The following is an 18,936-nucleotide window of genomic DNA, read 5'->3' on the forward strand; positions in this document are numbered from 1 at the left end:
GGAAATGTCGGATGTGAAATGCCGTTGATCCAGGTTGAGAAAATGAAGAGGAAAGTCTAACCACAAAACTCAGGGGGAGGAAGGTCTGGCTGCTCTGACCTGACTCACTCTCCTTTTCTCTGTCTAACCCAGACACCCACATGCTTTCCATGTCTGTTATCCTCTCTTGCCAGCCTCGTACTCATTGTGGAGCCTAATCCCTCACCATTGTGGTCACTGGAATGTGAAATCATGTGCTTTACCAAATACTGTGGCTCTGTTATTGTCCACACACATTATTATGTGATGTCGTTGGTTGTTACTCAGCGTTCAGCTGTCCCCACACTAAGCGACACATCATGTATAACTGAAAGTATGTTTAAAAATACGTTTCAATGCCCTCAAAATATCCTTATAAGCAACATATTCACAGAAAATGTGCAGCACAATTATGTACGCCGTGGTGGAAGTTGAATTCTGATCCTTTACTTAAGTAAAAGTAGCACAAAAACAGCTACTTTAGGCCTGTCTGCAGCGGTGGCGTAAGTATTCAGATCTAAAAGTAGCAATACCACACTGTGGTATTGCTACTTTTAGATACTACATTGCAAGTAATAGTCCTGAATTAAAACTGTTTCTTTCCATCATATGTTTTGTATGTAAAATATAAGCTGGTGGAGTAACTAGTAGCTATAGCTGACAAATAAATGTAGTAAAATAAAAAGTATAAAGCTGCATGAAATTGGAATATTTAATTAAAGTAGAAGTGCCATAAAGTTGTGTTTCAGTGCAGTATTGTGGTAACTACTTTGTTACATTTCACCATCGTATAAGACAGTAAGAATACTCGTTTCTGATAGGCTGAACTCATCTTCAAACATAGTTCCCACCAAGTTTAATCACCGTGTAAATCAATGCGCAATGCACGTCAAACGGCACGTAACCACAGTAACATTATTTATGAGACGTTACCGGTTGTCTCGTGGTGGAAAACAGCTGAACCATGGAGTTAATGAACTAACTTTACTAAGTGGACAGCTAGTCCTTCATGTATTATTAATGTTTCTATCTTTTGGTGGGTCAGTAATAATGGCTGCTAACTAAAACATAGCCACGTCAGGTATGAGAAAATGATGAAGAAAGAGAGTGAAGTGGCCTCCACCAAGTCTGGACTGGACTTAGTCCTATAACGTTAGCTCTATCGTAAGTAAGCTAACCTTTGATTTGTGAGGCTTATTGTTTATTTTTTTATTGAAACAGTCAGAGAGGAGTGAAAGTAAGCTGGGCTTGTTTGGTAAGGTCAGTTAATTAAGGTCAATATATTGTCCAGCATCATGGGTTCATATTTTACTAGCTTGTGGCAAGTTACTACAAAATCATATAAGTTAGCCTAGCCTAGCATGTGGGACAAGTATGTCTCTTTGGTGTTATGTTAAAAAACATAAAACAGTTCTTTTTTTGTAACTGAATTAGGTATAACTTACTGTACCATGGTAATGCATTCATTTCAGTCAGCTACTGCTTGCACTTTAACCCTCAGCATGAACAATGTTAATGGTTACTGCAATTAGTAGTTTGTTTACAGCCTTTCTCAGATAAATCGCCCAGTGGTTTTTATTCCACTGATAGTTTGATGATTGCACAGGTTACAGCTGCATTACAACTTTGCTGACGGATGCACGCCGGTGTGACGGAGTGTATTGGTTAGCAGAGAGGGAGCAGAGCGGCTGAGGCGGTGCTTGTGACAGGAGGGATCCGCTCACTCAGTCTCTTCCCCGCATTACTGCTTCCACTCCGCCGACCCGCACCCTCCGTTCAAAGTTAACGGCCACTTCCCTTCGCAGGCTTTTGACCGGTTGCTGAGCTGCACCGCGACGATACCACGAAAAGACTAGCAACGGAGCGGCGACAGAAAGGTAAGATGACTCACAAAAACAAACATTGAGAGATCCGGATTCGGCGTATTGAGTGAAGTTTCATTGCAGCGCTGAACGGCGTTCAGCTGCAGATCAACGACAGCCAAACGCGGAGCGGTAATTTTAGCGTGTTGTTTTTGCTGTCAAGAATCGACCGGGAGATCTAAGGAGGTGCATCTGACGGCTTTCAGCTCCGTGCATGGGATTCAGTCAAGAGAAAGTCGTGTGTTGATAACGCTCACCAGAGGAGACCGATTGCATTTTAATGCACGGTCCGCTGCCTTCGTTTTGAACCTAATAAGCATGCATCATTTCAGTTCCCTTTGCAGTGTGTCATGACTGTTAATGTCAGGCTGCTTAAGTTACCCGCCGGAGAAAGCTTCTCTCAGTCTATTTAGAGAATTGACCAGTTCATCTGTCAGAGCACGGACTGCGGAGCATTCAGGGGGTTTTGAGGTATTTGAAAGAGTACTTTCATGTGTGAAGATTCCCTGCTGTGTGTTTTATTTAAACTTGCCAGCATATGCCACAGCTTGATATTGTGTGTCACTGGTACGTTGTGCAAACAGATTTATAGTGCTTTTTCTCTCTGTTTGACAAGATCTTATCTGAGTGACCCCTATCTGAGATTAGGCTTGTTGCAGGATATGGTGCTATACCAGCAGGGACAGTGAAACCTCAGTCAAAACAAACACCATACAGGGTTTTCACTGTGTTTTTTCTTTTTGTGATAGGAAAATCCTACATGGTGTGAAGTAAATGATGGTGGGCATTGGTGGGCACTGTCAATGCTGCGTGGTCATTTTTTAATGTCGTTTAACTGCAAATGGTGGATGTGACTTTAGGCCCTCTTACTAACCGGAAAAAGAAAACATACAGGAAAGTATTGATCACGTCTTTTGGCTGAACCACTTTATTTCCAGACTTTCCTGGTGGAGCTGTGTGCTCATTATCATCAGGTTATTTCAAAGCTGGGGAGTCTCGGTATTCTTCTGTTTCTAGCCACAAGAAGAGTCTTCAGGCACAGGCAATCTATACTGTAGTCAGGTCATTTATCTCACTGTTAACGTTTACGTCAGACGCTAGAGGCTGTCGATGAACGAGGATTAATGGCAGTTTGTGCGTCCATTTTTAAATGATCACACTTACTGTATGGTGCAGCTCTCAGATGTGATCAGAGAAATGACATGCACACCTTTTGTTTACAGACTATTTCACTTCTCTAAATACAGTAGCTGTATCTTCCATTTGGCCCCCACTTCCTTCATTATGTCATTGCCCTGAGTCTGCCGTAATCCTGTATATTGACTGTGTATAATGACTATTCTTAACCCCTTTGGCTTTCAATAATAAGTCAGTACTTTATTATCCCATCAAAGAATTTGCCATATTGCAGCTGAAATCTCGAATATTGTAAGTGACTCCATCACTCTTCCCTCCTGCTTAGGCTCATTCATTCATATTTGGGCGTACATGAGCAAATATAATCAAATATATTTTAGTTATTTCTGAAGACCCTGGATCCCTGAGTTACAATGGTGGAGAGTACTACGTGATTTCATTTCAGATTGAATCATCAAAAAAATGTAACATTTAATCTTTCCTTTTCAGTTGTAGATAGATCTGTGGGCGAACCAGACGAGACTCCCTGATACGTGCTAACACTTACACCATAAAAGCAATGTGGCTGTTGTATGACAGCGTGCACCCTCGCAAGTCTGGGCAGGTTTGATGTTTTTTTTTTTTTTTTTTTCTGACTGGTGGTGTGTTCTACAAGGCTGCCTCCACAAAAAAGCTATTATGTAAGTCACATTCAAGTCTGAACTTCGTGTGATGGGCAGTCCTCTCTTTGAAGCCGGGGAGCGAGCAAAGCCTCGCCTACATTTTCCAAGAAATCTGTGATTCATGCTGTGGTGAATGCCTTTTGTTTTTTCTTTTTCTGTCGTGTTTTTGTCTGATTTGCAATCGTGTTTATTTCGTTCTCTAGTATCTCTACTAACCGGAGGCTGCTGTAGTTTGCATACCACTCAATTCTTCAAATGCTACCATGCAGCATTAGACCAGGGGAAGACCCTTTTTAACAGACCAGCCCAGCTGTGACCGTGCCATTGCTTTTTGACCTTGCTTTTTTCATTGTTTCAGTCTTATTGAATTGATAAGTCTTACACCAGCCAGATCTGTATTTTTCCAAAACATCCGTCTATCCTAGACCATGTATAGCATACTTGAATAAAGAAAATATATTGGCTATATCCAAGCCAGGGTGCTTTCAGTAGATTTCAACACATTTGCCAGCACACAGTACAGTGATGTGTACTATACTGAACTGAAGTCAAGATATAAAACAAGCAGGGGAAGTAGTGGTTAAGGGCTGTACCTCTAGGGATACATAGAAGAAGAACAAGAAGAAGATCCATTAAGTAAGTCAAAGATTACTGCTGCTTTGTAACTTCTAGTTTGGCCTGCAAAGTGAAACCTTGAGCAAACAGTTCATTTATAGTAAAGGAGCGCTAACTTGCTCATGGAATTACTCACAGTAGCATCTGCATGTAGAATGCAATCTAGAGCCTGACCTCTGGTTTTGAGGGCCAGAAGAGGCTCGTGGTGTGGGCGGAGGTGGAGCTGCAGGGGGAAGACTCACTGCTACTGACTGGGCTCCCCCTTCCCTGAGCTGGCTGCCTCCCCCTCTGTCTGTGCCTCCTCCTACCTGTTAGTCACCCGTGGCAGCACTCTGACAGAGAGCAGCTGATGGAGGGAAACACTTTCCATAGCAACCAAGCATGTCCGTCCACCCCCTTCTGTTAATCTGATGCAATCTGTACGCACTTGAATGAAGGGAATTTTAGTAGTTTCACAAGGAAAACAAGTGCTCAGCATTAGATGTAGACTTCACTCTCCCTTTAGAGAACCTGCGTAGTGTTTTCCAACCACAGAATGACGGAGTCAATGGTTTGCACCGTGCAAGTGTTGCAAAACAGCAGATTTCCTTGACACAAGGCGTGGGCGGTATGACAGCTTGCACAAACATTAGCCTGCATGGAAAAAGGTCATCCCCAAGTGTACCTTGAAATCATACTTATAAAGAGAGTGCTGTATGGTTGTTGACAGTTTTTCATGGAGACACTATGGGTTCGTAGTTAAATGCACGGCATGTGTGAAGGAAAATGTCAACTGAATTGTCCACTCTCTCTCTCTCTCTCTCCAATTATTTCACTGTGTGAGTTTTTATAAAGCTGTTGCTTTGGTGTTTTTCAGTTGAGTGGTCAGAAGTAAAGGCTTGTGTCAGGCTCTAAACAGACAGTTTTTCAGAGGTTTATGGGGGAGTTGATGTTGCTTTCACAAGCTGTCGCTACTTGAAGAACCACTTTAACATTTAAATTGTTCTTTACTCCTATTTGAAGAACCGTTCGTGGCCCTGTATGCACCCAGGAGGCAGTAGCTCTAGGCATTTCAGCTCAGAACATGTGCTGCACCATTTATTCTGTACTGATTACATGGAGTGACATTTTGTTCAAACAGAATTATACCTCAGAATATAAATCACACAGTATGACGGCTATGTGACTTCTGTTAGCCCACATTTAAATCTTTCTCATGTCTACACAACTGAGTCTCTGCCACATAAATGTTTCTATAAAGCAACATAAACAGTTCCCTCATAAAGCACCTACCATTTAACTTCAGCCCAACAGCACAACCTTACCGAGAGCCAGCCCAGAAACAGCTCGTCACATGGTCTGTAATAAGTCTTAACAAACATCATACATTCCTCAAACCTCCTGAAATATTTATACCTGCTCCACTAAGCTCATTTAGACAGAGCCATTGTTTTTAAAAACTCTATCCCATTTATTTTTGAGATTGGAGACAACTGGCTCAGTACATACTGCACTATTCATATCCTCTCCTCTAAGTGCAGGGAATGCCTCTTCCTGTGCTCCATGTCCTGATTGGTACTGATTCCCACTCTGCATCGTGCATGCAAATCATTATCTAATCAGGAAGTGAGGAGTCAGATTACTCAGATAGGCTTGAGATCTCATTGAACCAGACAATAATGATGATGGCACTCAGTTGGTGAAGAGACAAAATAGACACGATGCTGCTCGTGACATCACGCTCCTCTTGAAAGCATAAAAACAGGGAAGGAAAAACAGCGCAGAGGAGTCATCTAAAATGAGAGGTGTGTTTCATGCCTATTTTTAGGGGGGTTTTTTTTATTTATTTATAAGACAGTGTTTGAAGATGGAGTCAGGACCACATTTTTTTAGAATAAACAGTTTGAGGCTGTAATCAGGTGGTCAGTAGCAGATGGCTTTTCACGATTTCTACATATGACACTTTGCTGTTGAAGTCAGACCTGGTCCAGCTGATCGGCTTCAAAAACACAACTGCAAGGCAAAGCTGCTGACCTTTTTAGGGAATTAGGAGAGGACAGTGGGAACCTTTCAGAGTCCAAAAACAGCAAATGGATCCAAATCACGTGTAAAGAGTGGGTGGTAGTTCAGTTTATTTCATTTCTTTTTCTCAGTATTTCCTTTGTCCTTTAAGTACTCTAATTTTGTGCTCAGTGCTGGTAGCCATCACTGATACCTGCACTGGCTGCATGTTAATGTGTGAAAACACCTGTGGACAGCAGTGTGAACAACACATTTCCAGCGAGGTCCCATTCATCAGCCTGGACTGAAAACCACCACAGTGTTTTATTCGGGCCAGGTTCAGTATATTTATCCTATTCCATTTTAAACTCTTTCTCCTTTTATTTTCCTCAGTAAAAATCACATTGCTAAGTGGGAGTTACCAGAATTGTTATTGGATACCTAGTTTTAAGCCAACAGGCTGCTCTTAAAGGACCAAACTAATGGCACATTTTCTTTTAGTTTTAGCTCCTCAAGTGCACATAATTATCACTGACCATTTCCCAAAGTACACTGTAGAGTTTCCCATTCTGAATGTGCGTTTCCTACTTTACGTTCCAGCCTTCCGTTGCCTTTCATTTCCATACGGTATTAAAATCAATTAGCAGACTATTTAAACTTTCTTAACTTGTGCACTGAGAAGTGAAAAGACTGTATTTGTTATTGCCAAAGATCCATTATGGTTGTATGGTAATGCAGGTGAAGTGCAGATTGATTCTCCATTGCATTACCCCTTAATGGTAATGTAATTTAGACAAAATATATAATTTTTACAAAACAGATGATGATTATGGAATAATGGTGAAACAAAATGTAAAAGGTAGACATGTAGAAAAGTCAGTAAACCGACTCAGTAATGTCAGCGACAGCATCTAAAGTTTGTTAACTTTAGTCAACATTAGCCATGAGCTACTGGTCATACCAGACCACATAAGATTATAGCAACAAAATGTCAGAGAGGATTAAATAGCGCAAGACTATATTTTATTTCTTATTAACTCGACATTTTGTTTGGAAACCTCAGAATGTGTTCTTTGATCTTCAGAAGTATTTCATAGTCTGGCTTCAACACAAATGTTCTCTTAAATGCTCCTCTTGCCAAGAAAGGACTGCATCAGTGAGTCATGCAGGCTGCTTATTATGACAGACCTGTCTGGAGAGATCTTGGCTAACATAATTGCTGTACATATTGATTATCAACCGCATTAGGCATTCTATAAATTCCGTATTGATCTATCCCTGTATTTCCTATTGCACTATTTTATCGGCGCACGAATGCAGCAACGTCAAACAGGATGTCCGGATGGCAGCTTTTTCCCTTCCATTATCTAGTTCCTCCCCTTACTTCAATGATTAATGAACTGCATTTGTTTGTTTTGCCATCATTAGGGAATCTCCTTCCATTATGCTTTAACAAGCATGTTTGCTTCTGATGAAAGTATTCAGAACTAACTCGCCAAATGTTCGTCCAGATGTCATGCCTCTGACATACTTGGCCGGTGTTCATTGCCATTGTAACCTCCTTCTCTGTGTCAGATTCAGATTTCATGACCGCTTTCAGCCTCATTTGACATTTAAGTCTCTTCCTTTTGTTTGGCGGGGAGGTCCCTCGACAAGCCAGTTTTTTTCGACATCCCCACAAGATTTTTTTGTTTATCTCTGTATTTTAACATTTCCTTGTACTCTTTTGTGCGAAACTAAACCAAACACACCCTATATCTGGCATTTTATAAATCAAATATAGGCCAGTGAGTATGTGGAAAGAGATTTTGGGTGCAGAGAATCTCTAGAGTCGAAATACCATGGGTACCTTTAGCCTGACATAATTTCTATCAGACTTTTGGCCCAGTTGTGGTTAGTCACATGTTATTGATAGTGAGAGATATAAAATAAATATAGTATATGGACACGAGCGTGCAAAATTGTTCATGTTTGGCAGTGTCTCCATTTCAGAGCAGAAAAAAAATGGCAGTGAGCCGTAAAAGCCTATTATAATCATTGTGTTTACCAAAAGGGAAAAGGCATTTTTCTCAGGTGTGCAGTGTTGACAGCAGATGTTCTGCATGGCTCTACATATTCTCTTGCAGTTACTGACTTGCTTCTGCTTCTGCTTGGATGTTGAGTGTAATTCTCCCTGTCTACACTCATGGATTTTTGTAGTGCGAGATGGAAGATGCTATCTTTTGCTTGCAGCCATGCTTTTATGTTTTCCAAAGAGGCAGGCTACTGTGCACCCACCTTTTCTTTTCTCTCTCTCGCCCGTGCACAGGCAGGCAGTTAGTGCAGAAGCAGGCACCATGTCCACCCCCACAAACCCAGAGGTGAAGGAACTGAGCCCTGTCGACTTTATCCAGCTACAGCAGTACATCGAATGTGAGTACAGACAGGCGGGCGGGCGGGCGGGCAGGCAGCTTTCTCAGCGCTTAACACCCCCCCCCCCCACTTCCACTTCCACCCACACGCACACACACTCATTTACACTCGCTCATGGTTTCTCATATCTAGAGGAGGTAGCAGTCTGCCACAGTCTGTTTTTTGCAGATAAAGCATGCACATCTTTGTCTTTTTTTCCAGCTTAATCTGTGTTCATTGTGTAATCATATGTGCACATGATGTGGACTGAAGATGTTTACAAAGAGTCGAGTAATAGGTGAACTGCCCTCATGTAGAGAAGTACTCATGTATCCCTGGGTAACCTGTGTGTCTTTGCTTCCAGACTGCAGCTTGAAGGTGAAAGACGTGCTGAGGGAATTTGACGCAGATGGCAGTCTGGCCCGGCACAGACATGGAGAGGTGAGGGGACAGCGTGTCCTGCTGTTCACCATCAGGTCCACTCCCGCAAATCTCAGCCACAGCGATCTCAGCTACGAGGCACATAACTGAACCGAATTATGGCTCTCAGCAGAGCAGTTTAGTGAGAAACGAGCATTGGATTTATGTATGTTGGGCAGTTATTAATTGTCCTCCGCTGATTAATTTGATTCAAACCTATTGATCATGTTGACGAAGCTGTCAGTGAGAAATATCTTCAGCGCGCTCGAGCGAGGTTGCAAATGTAAATTACCTCCTTAGTTTTGCCCACGCAGCAGGGCTTTGCTGAACAGTGTGCTGGCTGCCCTCATGTAGTGTAAGCTCAATTGTGATTGAAAGAAGATCTTTCCAATACTGTACATCAGTGGGTGACGCTGCCAAGCAATTTGGGCAGGAAGCAAATGCACTAATTTCTGATGGATCATTTGGCTACATACAGTTTAATTAGATCATTGGAAGGAGCCGTTCTCTTTTATGGGAGAAAACACAAATCTTGTCATAAAGTACGAGTTAATAGCTTTTAAAATACCCAGAACAATGACGTGCTTTGTTGTGAATGTTGGTATGCCTGCAGATTAACGATGTAGCTGCCTTGCATTGACATTATTTATTACTGGGGCAGCTCTGCAGGGTATCAACCAGGGAAATGGAATAAAGTCAACAAGAAGTGGGTTTGTGGTTCACCATTGTCGAGGGACTATGCCTTGTTAACCCTGCAGCATATTATCATGTGAGACCGATACCAGGCCAGACAGATGGACGGAAATCTTGAACCATGAGCTTGTGTCTTGTTTGTTTTCATCGTCAAGTGAAAACTTGCTAACCACTCCAACTTTGGAGACTATCATATTTTTAACAAAAAACCACAGATTAAAGAGACTTCTTGGGCTTTTGAACGCCCCTCAGCTCACACTGGATGACCTTAGAAGACTCTCAAGCTCTCAACAAGGCTGCTTTTCTGTTAAAAGCAACAGATGCAACATCATCACACACTGACAATGATGCGTTAATGATCTTCTCTTATTTTCAGAAGAGGCAAATTCGAAAAATGCAGAAGTTGAATTAACATGCACAACACACACACGCACACACACACACACAGAGGAGAAAAAAAAAACAAAAAACAAAAAACATTTTTACACTTCACAGAACCACTGTAAACAAACAATTTCTCTCCCATTCATTTTGTTCCAGTGCATCAATGAAGAAGGATTTCGCCTGTTCCTGAAGACTTATTTAGAAGTGGAGGACTTCCCTGTGGATCTCTGCCAGCGACTCTTTCTCTCCTTCCAAAACTCTGAACCCACCCAGGAAGACAGTGCCAGTGAGATTATACACCATGTATTAACACAACTCACTGCCTCCACACTACTTCGCAGCAGGCCCTTATCAATTTACGCCATGGCCTATTTGGCATACATTCATTTATCACCACATGCCTGTGAGGTACTGTTTGTGCAGATATGGTGACTAGAGTATTCACAGCCATCCCTCTCTCTCCCGTAGAGGAGGTCTTTCTGAAGGATGTTTCATGTTACTTCTCTCTGCTGGAGGATGGCCAGCCCAGGGACAAGCTGGAGTGTGAGTCCTCGGTTTCTTTTATGCGCAGAGTAAAATGAGCGATGACTTGGTCCAGCACTTCCACTTTCATTTCTTCCCTCTCTTTAGTTGCTTTCAAGCTGTATGACAGAGATGGCAACGGAGTCCTCGACAGCTCTGTAAGTTGTCTTTTAGGCGTGATTGTCAAAAATCAAATGTAAAATTCTGCTCTAATTGTGAATCCTGCTTATTCAGTTCAAGTTTGAGCACCATTTCATTTAAAGCACTGTGTCACAGCAGCCACACTACTCAAAAGTCTTGTTACTTTTGAAACAGGAAGTGGATAGGATTATTGCTCAGATGATGCATGCAGCAGAATACCTCGGATGGGATGTGTCAGAGCTGAGGCCGGTAAGTCCCAGAATGCTCCACTCTGAAATGAAAACTCACTCAGACACATGAAAGCTCGTACTTACTGTACCTTCATTAATATAAAATTACAGAAAGATGGACACATTTGTTTGCACAAAATATCTCTTGCATCATTACGTAAAGTATACGGCAGGACTTGTTACTCATTAGCAGGGGTTGGTGAAATGATAAGCTTCTCTCCAGCTAGAAAACCAACAAGTTTCCACGCCTGACTTGTTTCAGAAAACACAGGGTCTTTTTTAGGTAATAGAAATGTATGTGCTGATTGGATGATAACAATCATCTGTCACATCATCAGGTTCTGAAGGACATGATGACAGCAATCGACGCCGACAGCAGCGGCACCGTGTCTCTGGAGGAGTGGGTGGAGGGAGGCATGAACAACGTTCCCTTGCTGGTGTTGCTGGGTCTGAAGGTGCTTTCAGAGCAGAATGTTGCTCTTTTCATTAAGTGTTTGGCCTCAGAAGCCTGGCCTCAAATGTACTTCATTTTTACAGCAGGTGTCACAAAGTGGTAAAACCTACTTTTACTGCTCTTGTGAAACCCTGGCCTTGCGTGCGTCTCCTCTGTCCTTCGTCTCCTCCCTGTCTATAAGGGCCATTTTGCCGACTCAGTGTTACAGGGTGTGGTAATGTCATCTGCTCTCATGCAAGCGCTGCACCATCAGAGCGCTTTAGTGTTTTCCATTTACTCTGCACAATCTGTGCCCGCATTCAACAAAGTGCTTGCATAAAATAGCCATTTTAAGACTGCCGCACTACACTTCCCTGAAGAAATAAATCTTTCTAATATTGGGCGTACGCATAAAAAGGTTGGCTTAAATCAAGTACAGATCAGCTTTGTGTTATGGGTGTTGTTAAATGTATTACCAGGAATGTAAAAGCCACTTACTGTTCGACTGCGTGTCTGCCTGATCACTGTGGTGATCTAAAACCATGAACTGGACTCTGTCACTGGGTTTGGCCTCTACAACAATGCCAGGGACTTCCCCTCGGGCTATTTCTAGCCACCAAGGGACATTTGAAGCCTGGGGTGAACTCAGCCCCCTCACAGTTGCTCTGTGCTGCCTCACGGGCTGCCCGCTATGCCTCATGCAGTAAGTGATAGGCTGAAGCATTAAAAAGTGTGTAATCTGGATAAGAGCGCTGGTCGCTCTATAAACAGATTGACAGCAATCTTATAATCTTGTGTTGAGAGTTTGAGATTATAGCAGCGTTGATTTGAATATCCATGGCTGCACTGCATGTCCTGATATGTAGAGCCACTCCATACTGCATAATCAGAAATCTCATTAAGGCAAGGCTAGTCTTTGGTAGGTGTGAAAAACAACTGTCAAATGCAGTTTGTGTGGTTTGACCCAAAATTCAACAAAAGAAACAGGTGCAAGCTTTGTTCATTACAAGCTTTTATTCATTTTATTAAGTATTTTTTTGAGTAGCAAAAAGCTGAAATCTTTCTTGCCTTGACTTCTTCAATGATTGCTCCTTCAACAACCAGATGACTCAGAAGGACGGCCAGCACCTTTGGAGGATGAAACATTTCAACAAACCTGTTTACTGCAACGTGTGCCAGAGCATGCTGCTGGGTCTGAGGAAGCAAGGGCTGTGCTGCACCTGTGAGTACCTGAAGTCACCAGAAGGGGGCGATGCTGCAGCGACAGCATCTGTCACTGAAACTGAATGCGTGATGCTTTCTTGATTAATGCTCATCTGTCAGCCGTAAATTTGATAGCATGATTTATATGAAAGTAAACATCACGTGACAGCTGGGTTATGTCTCCTGTTGTGCAGGCTGCAAATACACAGTCCACGGACGCTGCGCGAACAGGAATCCAGCCCCCTGCACCAGGACGTACGTGAAGTCAAAGAAAGAGACGGGGGTAGGCCAGTATCTCCATGACAACATTTACTGTGTCACTCATGGTCTAAATTAGACATTATCCTGCGTCTGAGTGCTCGTATGCGAACGTTAAAACATTCATCCCACATTTCAGGTTCCAGCGCACGACTGGGTGAGTGGGAACTGTGACTCGAGGAAGTGTGATAAATGCCAGAAGAAGATAAAGAGCTTCCAAGGCTTAACGGGCAAACACTGTGTGTGGTGCCACACCATGGTGAGAAAGCATCTTAGCGTGTCACTGATTCTTTTAAGGGATAAACAGTTTCGTAGTTTATGAGCAATGAGGAGAAAATGTGTGTTTTTTGGTCATCAGGCATTATAGCTTAAATGACCTAATTGTAGGCCATACTCCCATAATGCTTTGAGTTCAAGTTCAGTGTGGGGGGGCGCTTGTTTTTCTCTTAACTGTCCTGTCTCTGTCCGCTGTGGGCAGTACAACAGTAAATGAAGCAGAAATGCAAAACAAAATATTTTATAAGGATAAATTTGGATGCTGTCAGCTGTCATCACTGCTGTGGTGGGAGTTTATGTAATGTGCCTGTTTTTGTGTTGTTTTTTTTTTTAACAGCGTCATGATGAATGCGCAGACCAAGAACCAACAGAGTGTACCTGTGGGCAGCTCAGAGACCATATCCTGCCTCCGTGGGCAATATATCCTGTTATAAAGGTACAAAATTACCCTCTGGCACATCTCAAGCACATGTACAAGCAGAGCCTGTCACTCCGACGCAGAGCATGACATCAGCCCAGGGCTGTTTATTGTTGCTGGTGAGCCCTTCTCACCTATGTGGCATATTGACAGGTACAGCATGTAAAGATTTTTCTTTGTCCTCGAAAGGCAAGAAAAGCTATTACATTTTCTCCTGTTTATTCACACTGTGCCTTTGTTTTGGTCCCTAAAGGAGAGACCAAACAATGTAAAGAATGGCTGCTCAGGCTCCACAGATGACAGCGAGCTCAATACCACTCCTGATGGCCAAGTGCTTCAGGTATTAATCTCCCCAGCAAAGGTCTGAGTAGGCTGTGTGTGTGTGTGTGTGTGTGTGTGTGTGTGTGTGTGTGTGTGTGTGTGTGTATATATATATATATATCTCAGTATGGATATTCTTGTCCCATCTGTTTAATACAACTATAACGTTCGTTCATCATTCAACAGATCAGCCCTGTACCAAACACCCATCCTCTTCTCGTGTTTGTCAACCCTAAAAGTGGCGGCAAGCAGGGAGAAAGGTGAGTCTAAACAACAGTAAATCCATGAACTGATCGATGTCTAATGAGTCCACGTGTTTAGCCTGGTTTTATGTATTTCAGAGTCCTGCATAAATTTCAGTATTTACTGAATCCACGACAGGTATACAACCTTTCCAATGGCGGACCTGGACCAGGGTGAGTAATTGGTTCAACACATTTTGGTCTTTTATTTCATAAAAGCTTTTGTAGTTTCTCTTTTAAAATACACATACATAAACATTAGATCCTTTCAGACCACACTGACCTGAATACTCCTTTAAGCTCTGTGTCATGCTCCCGTCATCTTTCTTTCAGATTGAGTTTCTTCAGAAATCTGCAGGATTACAGGATCCTGGTGTGCGGGGGAGACGGAACAGTTGGCTGGATTCTGGACGCAATAGGTGAGATTTTCGGGAGCAAGCAGTATGAAAGGCATGCGTCAGCTTCCACACCACGAGCCTCTGGTGAAAAGCAATTTGACGCACTTCCTTTTTCCTTTTCTTGCAATCAGATAAAGGCAATCTGCTGGTACGGCCACCTGTCGCGGTGCTTCCTCTGGGCACAGGAAATGACCTTGCACGATGTCTGCGATGGGGAGGAGGTGAGAAATGAATGAGACTTGGAGAGTTTCCTTATAGCTGAAACAGTTTGCTCTGTGTGTGTGTGTGTGTGTGTGTTTTTGTTTGAATGTGCTTCAGCAAAAGAGAAGTTCTGCCAATGTTTTGTGCTAAATTTGTGCGCACCTGAAGGCAGTGAGTCATGTTGCTTTTTGTGTGTTTTGCCTCTTTGAAGGATACGATGGAGAGGATCTGAGTCGTATTCTTAAAGACATCGAGGGGAGCTCTCAGGTGCTGATGGACCGCTGGAGCGTGCAGGTCATCACAGATGAGAATCAGGAGAAGGGCGACCCAGTGCCATACGAAATCATCAACAACTACTTCTCTATCGGCGTCGTGAGTTGATCAAAATTTCACACAAGAGGAAGTGTTCATTTTTCAGTCGTGAGTTTGGACCAATTGGATCGTTATGCTGTGTTGACAGGATGCCTCCATAGCCCACCGGTTTCACACAATGAGGGAGAAACATCCCCAGAAATTCAACAGCAGGTACGCGTTTAAACTGTTTGGTGGAACACATTCAGGCTCGAAGTCACTTCCTCAGGAACAGCAAACAAACAGCAAAACCCACTCATAGTGATGTTTTGAAATCAGACCTGTACTGTTCGACAACAAAGCAGAGCTGTTTCATTTTTCCTGTTTGCCTTAACGGATTTTTGAAAGCTGAAAAAAACTGAATGCAGGTGGCGACAGCAGATGTCTGCGGCAGCAAGCGTTGCAGCTTGACTCCTCCTCCTTCCAAAGAGCTGTGTGTTCTAACAGAAGAAAATGCTCTGTGAAAATGACGTGAATTTGAACCTGAAAAACACACTTTTTTATGACTGCAGAATGAAGAACAAGCTGTGGTATTTTGAATTTGCCACTTCAGAAACCATCTCTGCTTCCTGCAAGAAACTGAACGAAAGCCTGACAATCGAGGTGAGAACGCAGCATCAGCGTTACCTGCACTGCAACGGTGCATCTTCCCTTTGAAACCGTCTGTAGTGTGAAAAAAGAGCTTTTCTCATAACCAGCACTGATGCTTCACATTACTCTGACACCTGCTGCTGTCTCTGCTGCAGTGCTGTGGTACTCCACTAGATCTCAGTGGCCTGTCTCTAGAGGGGGTTGCTGTCCTAAACATTCCCAGCATGCACGGTGGCTCCAACCTATGGGGCGAGACCAAAAAAGGGGACGCTAAGGGACAGACGAGTCAGGAAGAGCCTCAGGTGATCATCAACCCAGAGATCCTGAAAGTGACCTCCCAAGGTATTTTGTCTTGGACCTCAACTCTCAGAGCAGGGAGTGGATGAGATTACCAGAGATCTGATGTAATGCTGCATTAATCAGTATTTTTCACATAGTTATGAGTCAGAACTGCGCTTCCCCTCAGCTACATTTTGGTCACAAACTCCACTCTCATCAACCGTGTTTCTTTTCAGCAGAAAGTTCCTGATAAACATCCTTTGAGCTTTTATTCAAAGCTAAAAGGCGTGTGAATATCGGATTAGCATTTGACAGGGGGAAGCAAACAGGATCCAGAGTAAATGCTAATGTTATGTGCCTGCTGGGTGTGGAAACAGGCAAATGTTTGCTCGAAGGCTTGCCTGAACAAGATCTTTTCTTCTTGATCAGCTGCTCCCAAGTGGTCAAAAAAAATCAACTGATGGAGCTTTAAAAGGGTCATTTGCACAAATCATTAAACACATTAAATGAAACAGACTCCCACGTGTTGAAAAACTGGTCTGACTCGATGATGTATTTTCATGCTGTTCTCGTATTTAGACATGCAGTTACTGATTTATCTGACCACTTGAGGGCAGTAAAAACAAGCTGTGAGCACTGACGCTGACAGTCACACTTCCAGCTGACACACGGCATCATTAGCATTCATTTGAGATGGTGTTAGTGTCCATCTTTCCAGTGTTCACTCTCCTTTTAGCTGAGGGAAATATCTGGCTCTGAAGCTGCTTAATGCTCCATTTGTTAATGCTCCATCCAATTATTTGATTGGTTACAGATGTAGTTTCAGGATTAGCGTGTATCCAGTGATGCATGTGCAGTAAATATGGGTGCAGTTTATGCACAGTGTGATTTTGTTACTTTAAAGGTGTAATATGTCACATTTCCACACTAAAATTGAGTTGTGTAAATACATTATCCCAAATGTTTTCAACAATGTACAAACCCAGAAAATCCATAGTTTTATTTGAGCTAACGGTGCGTTTTATTTAATCGCCTGTCAGTGGCTTCATATCCCCTTTAACCCTCTAGTTGCTAAAACTTCCAGTGAAACACGGGAAACACAAGACGATACGTTAGAGAGTGAGCAAGGAAGTCAGTGACTGTGAACTTAAAAACATTACCCCGGATCTTTAATATGTCCGCGTGTCCTCAACAGATCTCAGTGACCGTCGATTAGAGGTGGTCGGCCTGGAAGGAGCCATGGAGATGGGTCAGATTTACACGGGCCTCAAGAGCGCCGTGAGGCTGGCGAAAACATCGCAGCTCACCATCAGGTGAGAAAGAGCCTCACAGACATGTTGAGACTCGTCAGGCTGTGGACTCCACGTCTTGAGAATGGCTTATAGTTGACTTTGATCACCAGCTGAGGATGATCTTTACATAACAATAATTATGTATGCTGGCTTTCCTTTGAGTGTTTTAATTGCACATTAGGGTCATCGGTTTTGTTACCTGATGCACTTTGTTGATCCCCCTCTACTTTACGCCCAGGACAAAGAAGGCGTTGCCGATGCAGATAGATGGAGAGCCGTGGATGCAGCCTCCCTGCACGGTAAATACCACTCAGACACAGTTTCCTCTTCATGTCATCATCATTACACAGCCAAGCAAATGTTCCTGTCAGAAATGAGTTGAAATGTTTTGATTTGATTACGCTGTGATTTACGGGACACTTTGCATTTTATATTTCCTTCGCAGATTCACATCACACACAAGAATCAGGCCAGTATGTTGATGGCTCCACAGGCCAAATCGTCTGGTTTTTTCAACTACAAGTAAAACTGCCTCCAGGTTATTGTACATAGGGGACTGACACTTTCTGCATGTCTGTAACACATAAACCAAGCATAGAACTGAATACAAACCGTATGGTGAGATATGTCTGCATCGTGGCAAAATGATTTAGACCAAATTTACTCTGTGTTTTCATCAGTACTGAAAACTCTTTCTGCCTCTGTCTCAATGCTTCACAGTTAGTGGAAATGTTGCTCTGTAGGAACTTAAAGTAAGGTTAAAGTAAAGTGAATATCACGCTAATAGAAGAATATCTTGCTTCATGTGCCTTTAAACTCTATTCTCTGTGGTTATGGCTTAGGTAGAGGACGTACAGAGCGTTGTGTAGGCATGCACTTTGGACATAAACCATGTAGTATTGCTGTTTTGTTGTGGCTGTAAAGACGCTGTGAATGCCAGATATATGTTCTGTGTCGATGTGGAACCAAAAGAGGAGGATAGATGACATTATGTTTCAGGTGGTGGCCGAAGACAATGTACTTTTTTTTTATATACATTTCAGGAGATACTTGAAAGTGTTTTTGGGGAACAGTAACAGGACAATCATTGCCAAAAGGGCTGTATGTTGATCCACTGCAGCAGTCGCCTACTCTGCTGTTCCTGTGTGTGTGTGTGCGTATGTGTGTGTGTGTGTGTGTGTGCGTGTTTGTGTGTGTGTGTGTGTGGACAGAAGGTATCGTGCTGTAGCTGTTTAGTGCAGAGAGATGAGAGATGTTCACGTGTAAATTATAAATTGCTGACGACTTGGATTTGAAATTCTTGGTTCAGAAATGAAATATATGTAATTCTTATTTAAATGCTTCATATCATCACAGTGTATCTGGAGGATTTTAATGTAATATGCCTGAAATAATACACTGTGTAAAGATTTTAATAAATCATCTGGACTTCCGTGTTTGGTATATCTTTTTTCAACGTTTAGATAAGCTTGCCTTCACAGCCACTGCTTCATTCTTGGTAGTGGAGGATCTTTTCCCACCACTAAGGGGCGTCATCCACTCTTTAGTCTGTGACCACAGATGGCTGCAACATGATCACGTCCACTGAATCAAAATAATTGTTTTCTCTTCCTCTTTT

The 18,936-nt window shown here is 42.7% G+C and overlaps 1 protein-coding gene across 1 annotated transcript; it reads left to right on the forward strand.

Annotated features, from left to right (window-relative positions):
• Nucleotides 1–1,629: 1,629 nt before the first annotated feature.
• Nucleotides 1,630–18,750, forward strand: dgkaa (diacylglycerol kinase, alpha a). The gene is made up of 24 exons (XM_076740686.1): nucleotides 1,630–1,895; nucleotides 8,583–8,686; nucleotides 9,030–9,106; nucleotides 10,319–10,448; nucleotides 10,631–10,705; nucleotides 10,793–10,842; nucleotides 11,000–11,074; nucleotides 11,394–11,510; nucleotides 12,593–12,710; nucleotides 12,886–12,974; nucleotides 13,089–13,208; nucleotides 13,563–13,661; nucleotides 13,897–13,983; nucleotides 14,151–14,224; nucleotides 14,306–14,380; nucleotides 14,540–14,625; nucleotides 14,736–14,825; nucleotides 15,017–15,177; nucleotides 15,266–15,330; nucleotides 15,669–15,759; nucleotides 15,903–16,089; nucleotides 17,222–17,339; nucleotides 17,557–17,617; nucleotides 17,764–18,750. The coding sequence occupies exons 2-24, from the start codon at nucleotides 8,611–8,613 to the stop codon at nucleotides 17,842–17,844; spliced, it is 2,202 nt and encodes a 733-aa protein (XP_076596801.1). The 5' UTR covers nucleotides 1,630–1,895; nucleotides 8,583–8,610; the 3' UTR covers nucleotides 17,845–18,750.
• Nucleotides 18,751–18,936: the final 186 nt, after the last annotated feature.

The sequence above is a fragment of the Chaetodon auriga genome, chromosome 10, assembly GCF_051107435.1.
Source record: "Chaetodon auriga isolate fChaAug3 chromosome 10, fChaAug3.hap1, whole genome shotgun sequence".
Classification (NCBI taxonomy): Eukaryota; Metazoa; Chordata; class Actinopteri; order Chaetodontiformes; family Chaetodontidae; genus Chaetodon; species Chaetodon auriga.

Bases quoted from the DNA above. Each gene is read 5' to 3' on its own strand.
- dgkaa (XM_076740686.1), top strand. From the start codon at position 8,611: ATGTCCACCCCCACAAACCCAGAGGTGAAGGAACTGAGCCCTGTCGAC. The intron at 13,984-14,150 runs GTATTAATCTCC...ATCATTCAACAG, and splicing joins CTGATGGCCAAGTGCTTCAG to ATCAGCCCTGTACCAAACAC. The intron at 15,760-15,902 runs GTGAGAACGCAG...TCTCTGCTGCAG, and splicing joins ACGAAAGCCTGACAATCGAG to TGCTGTGGTACTCCACTAGA.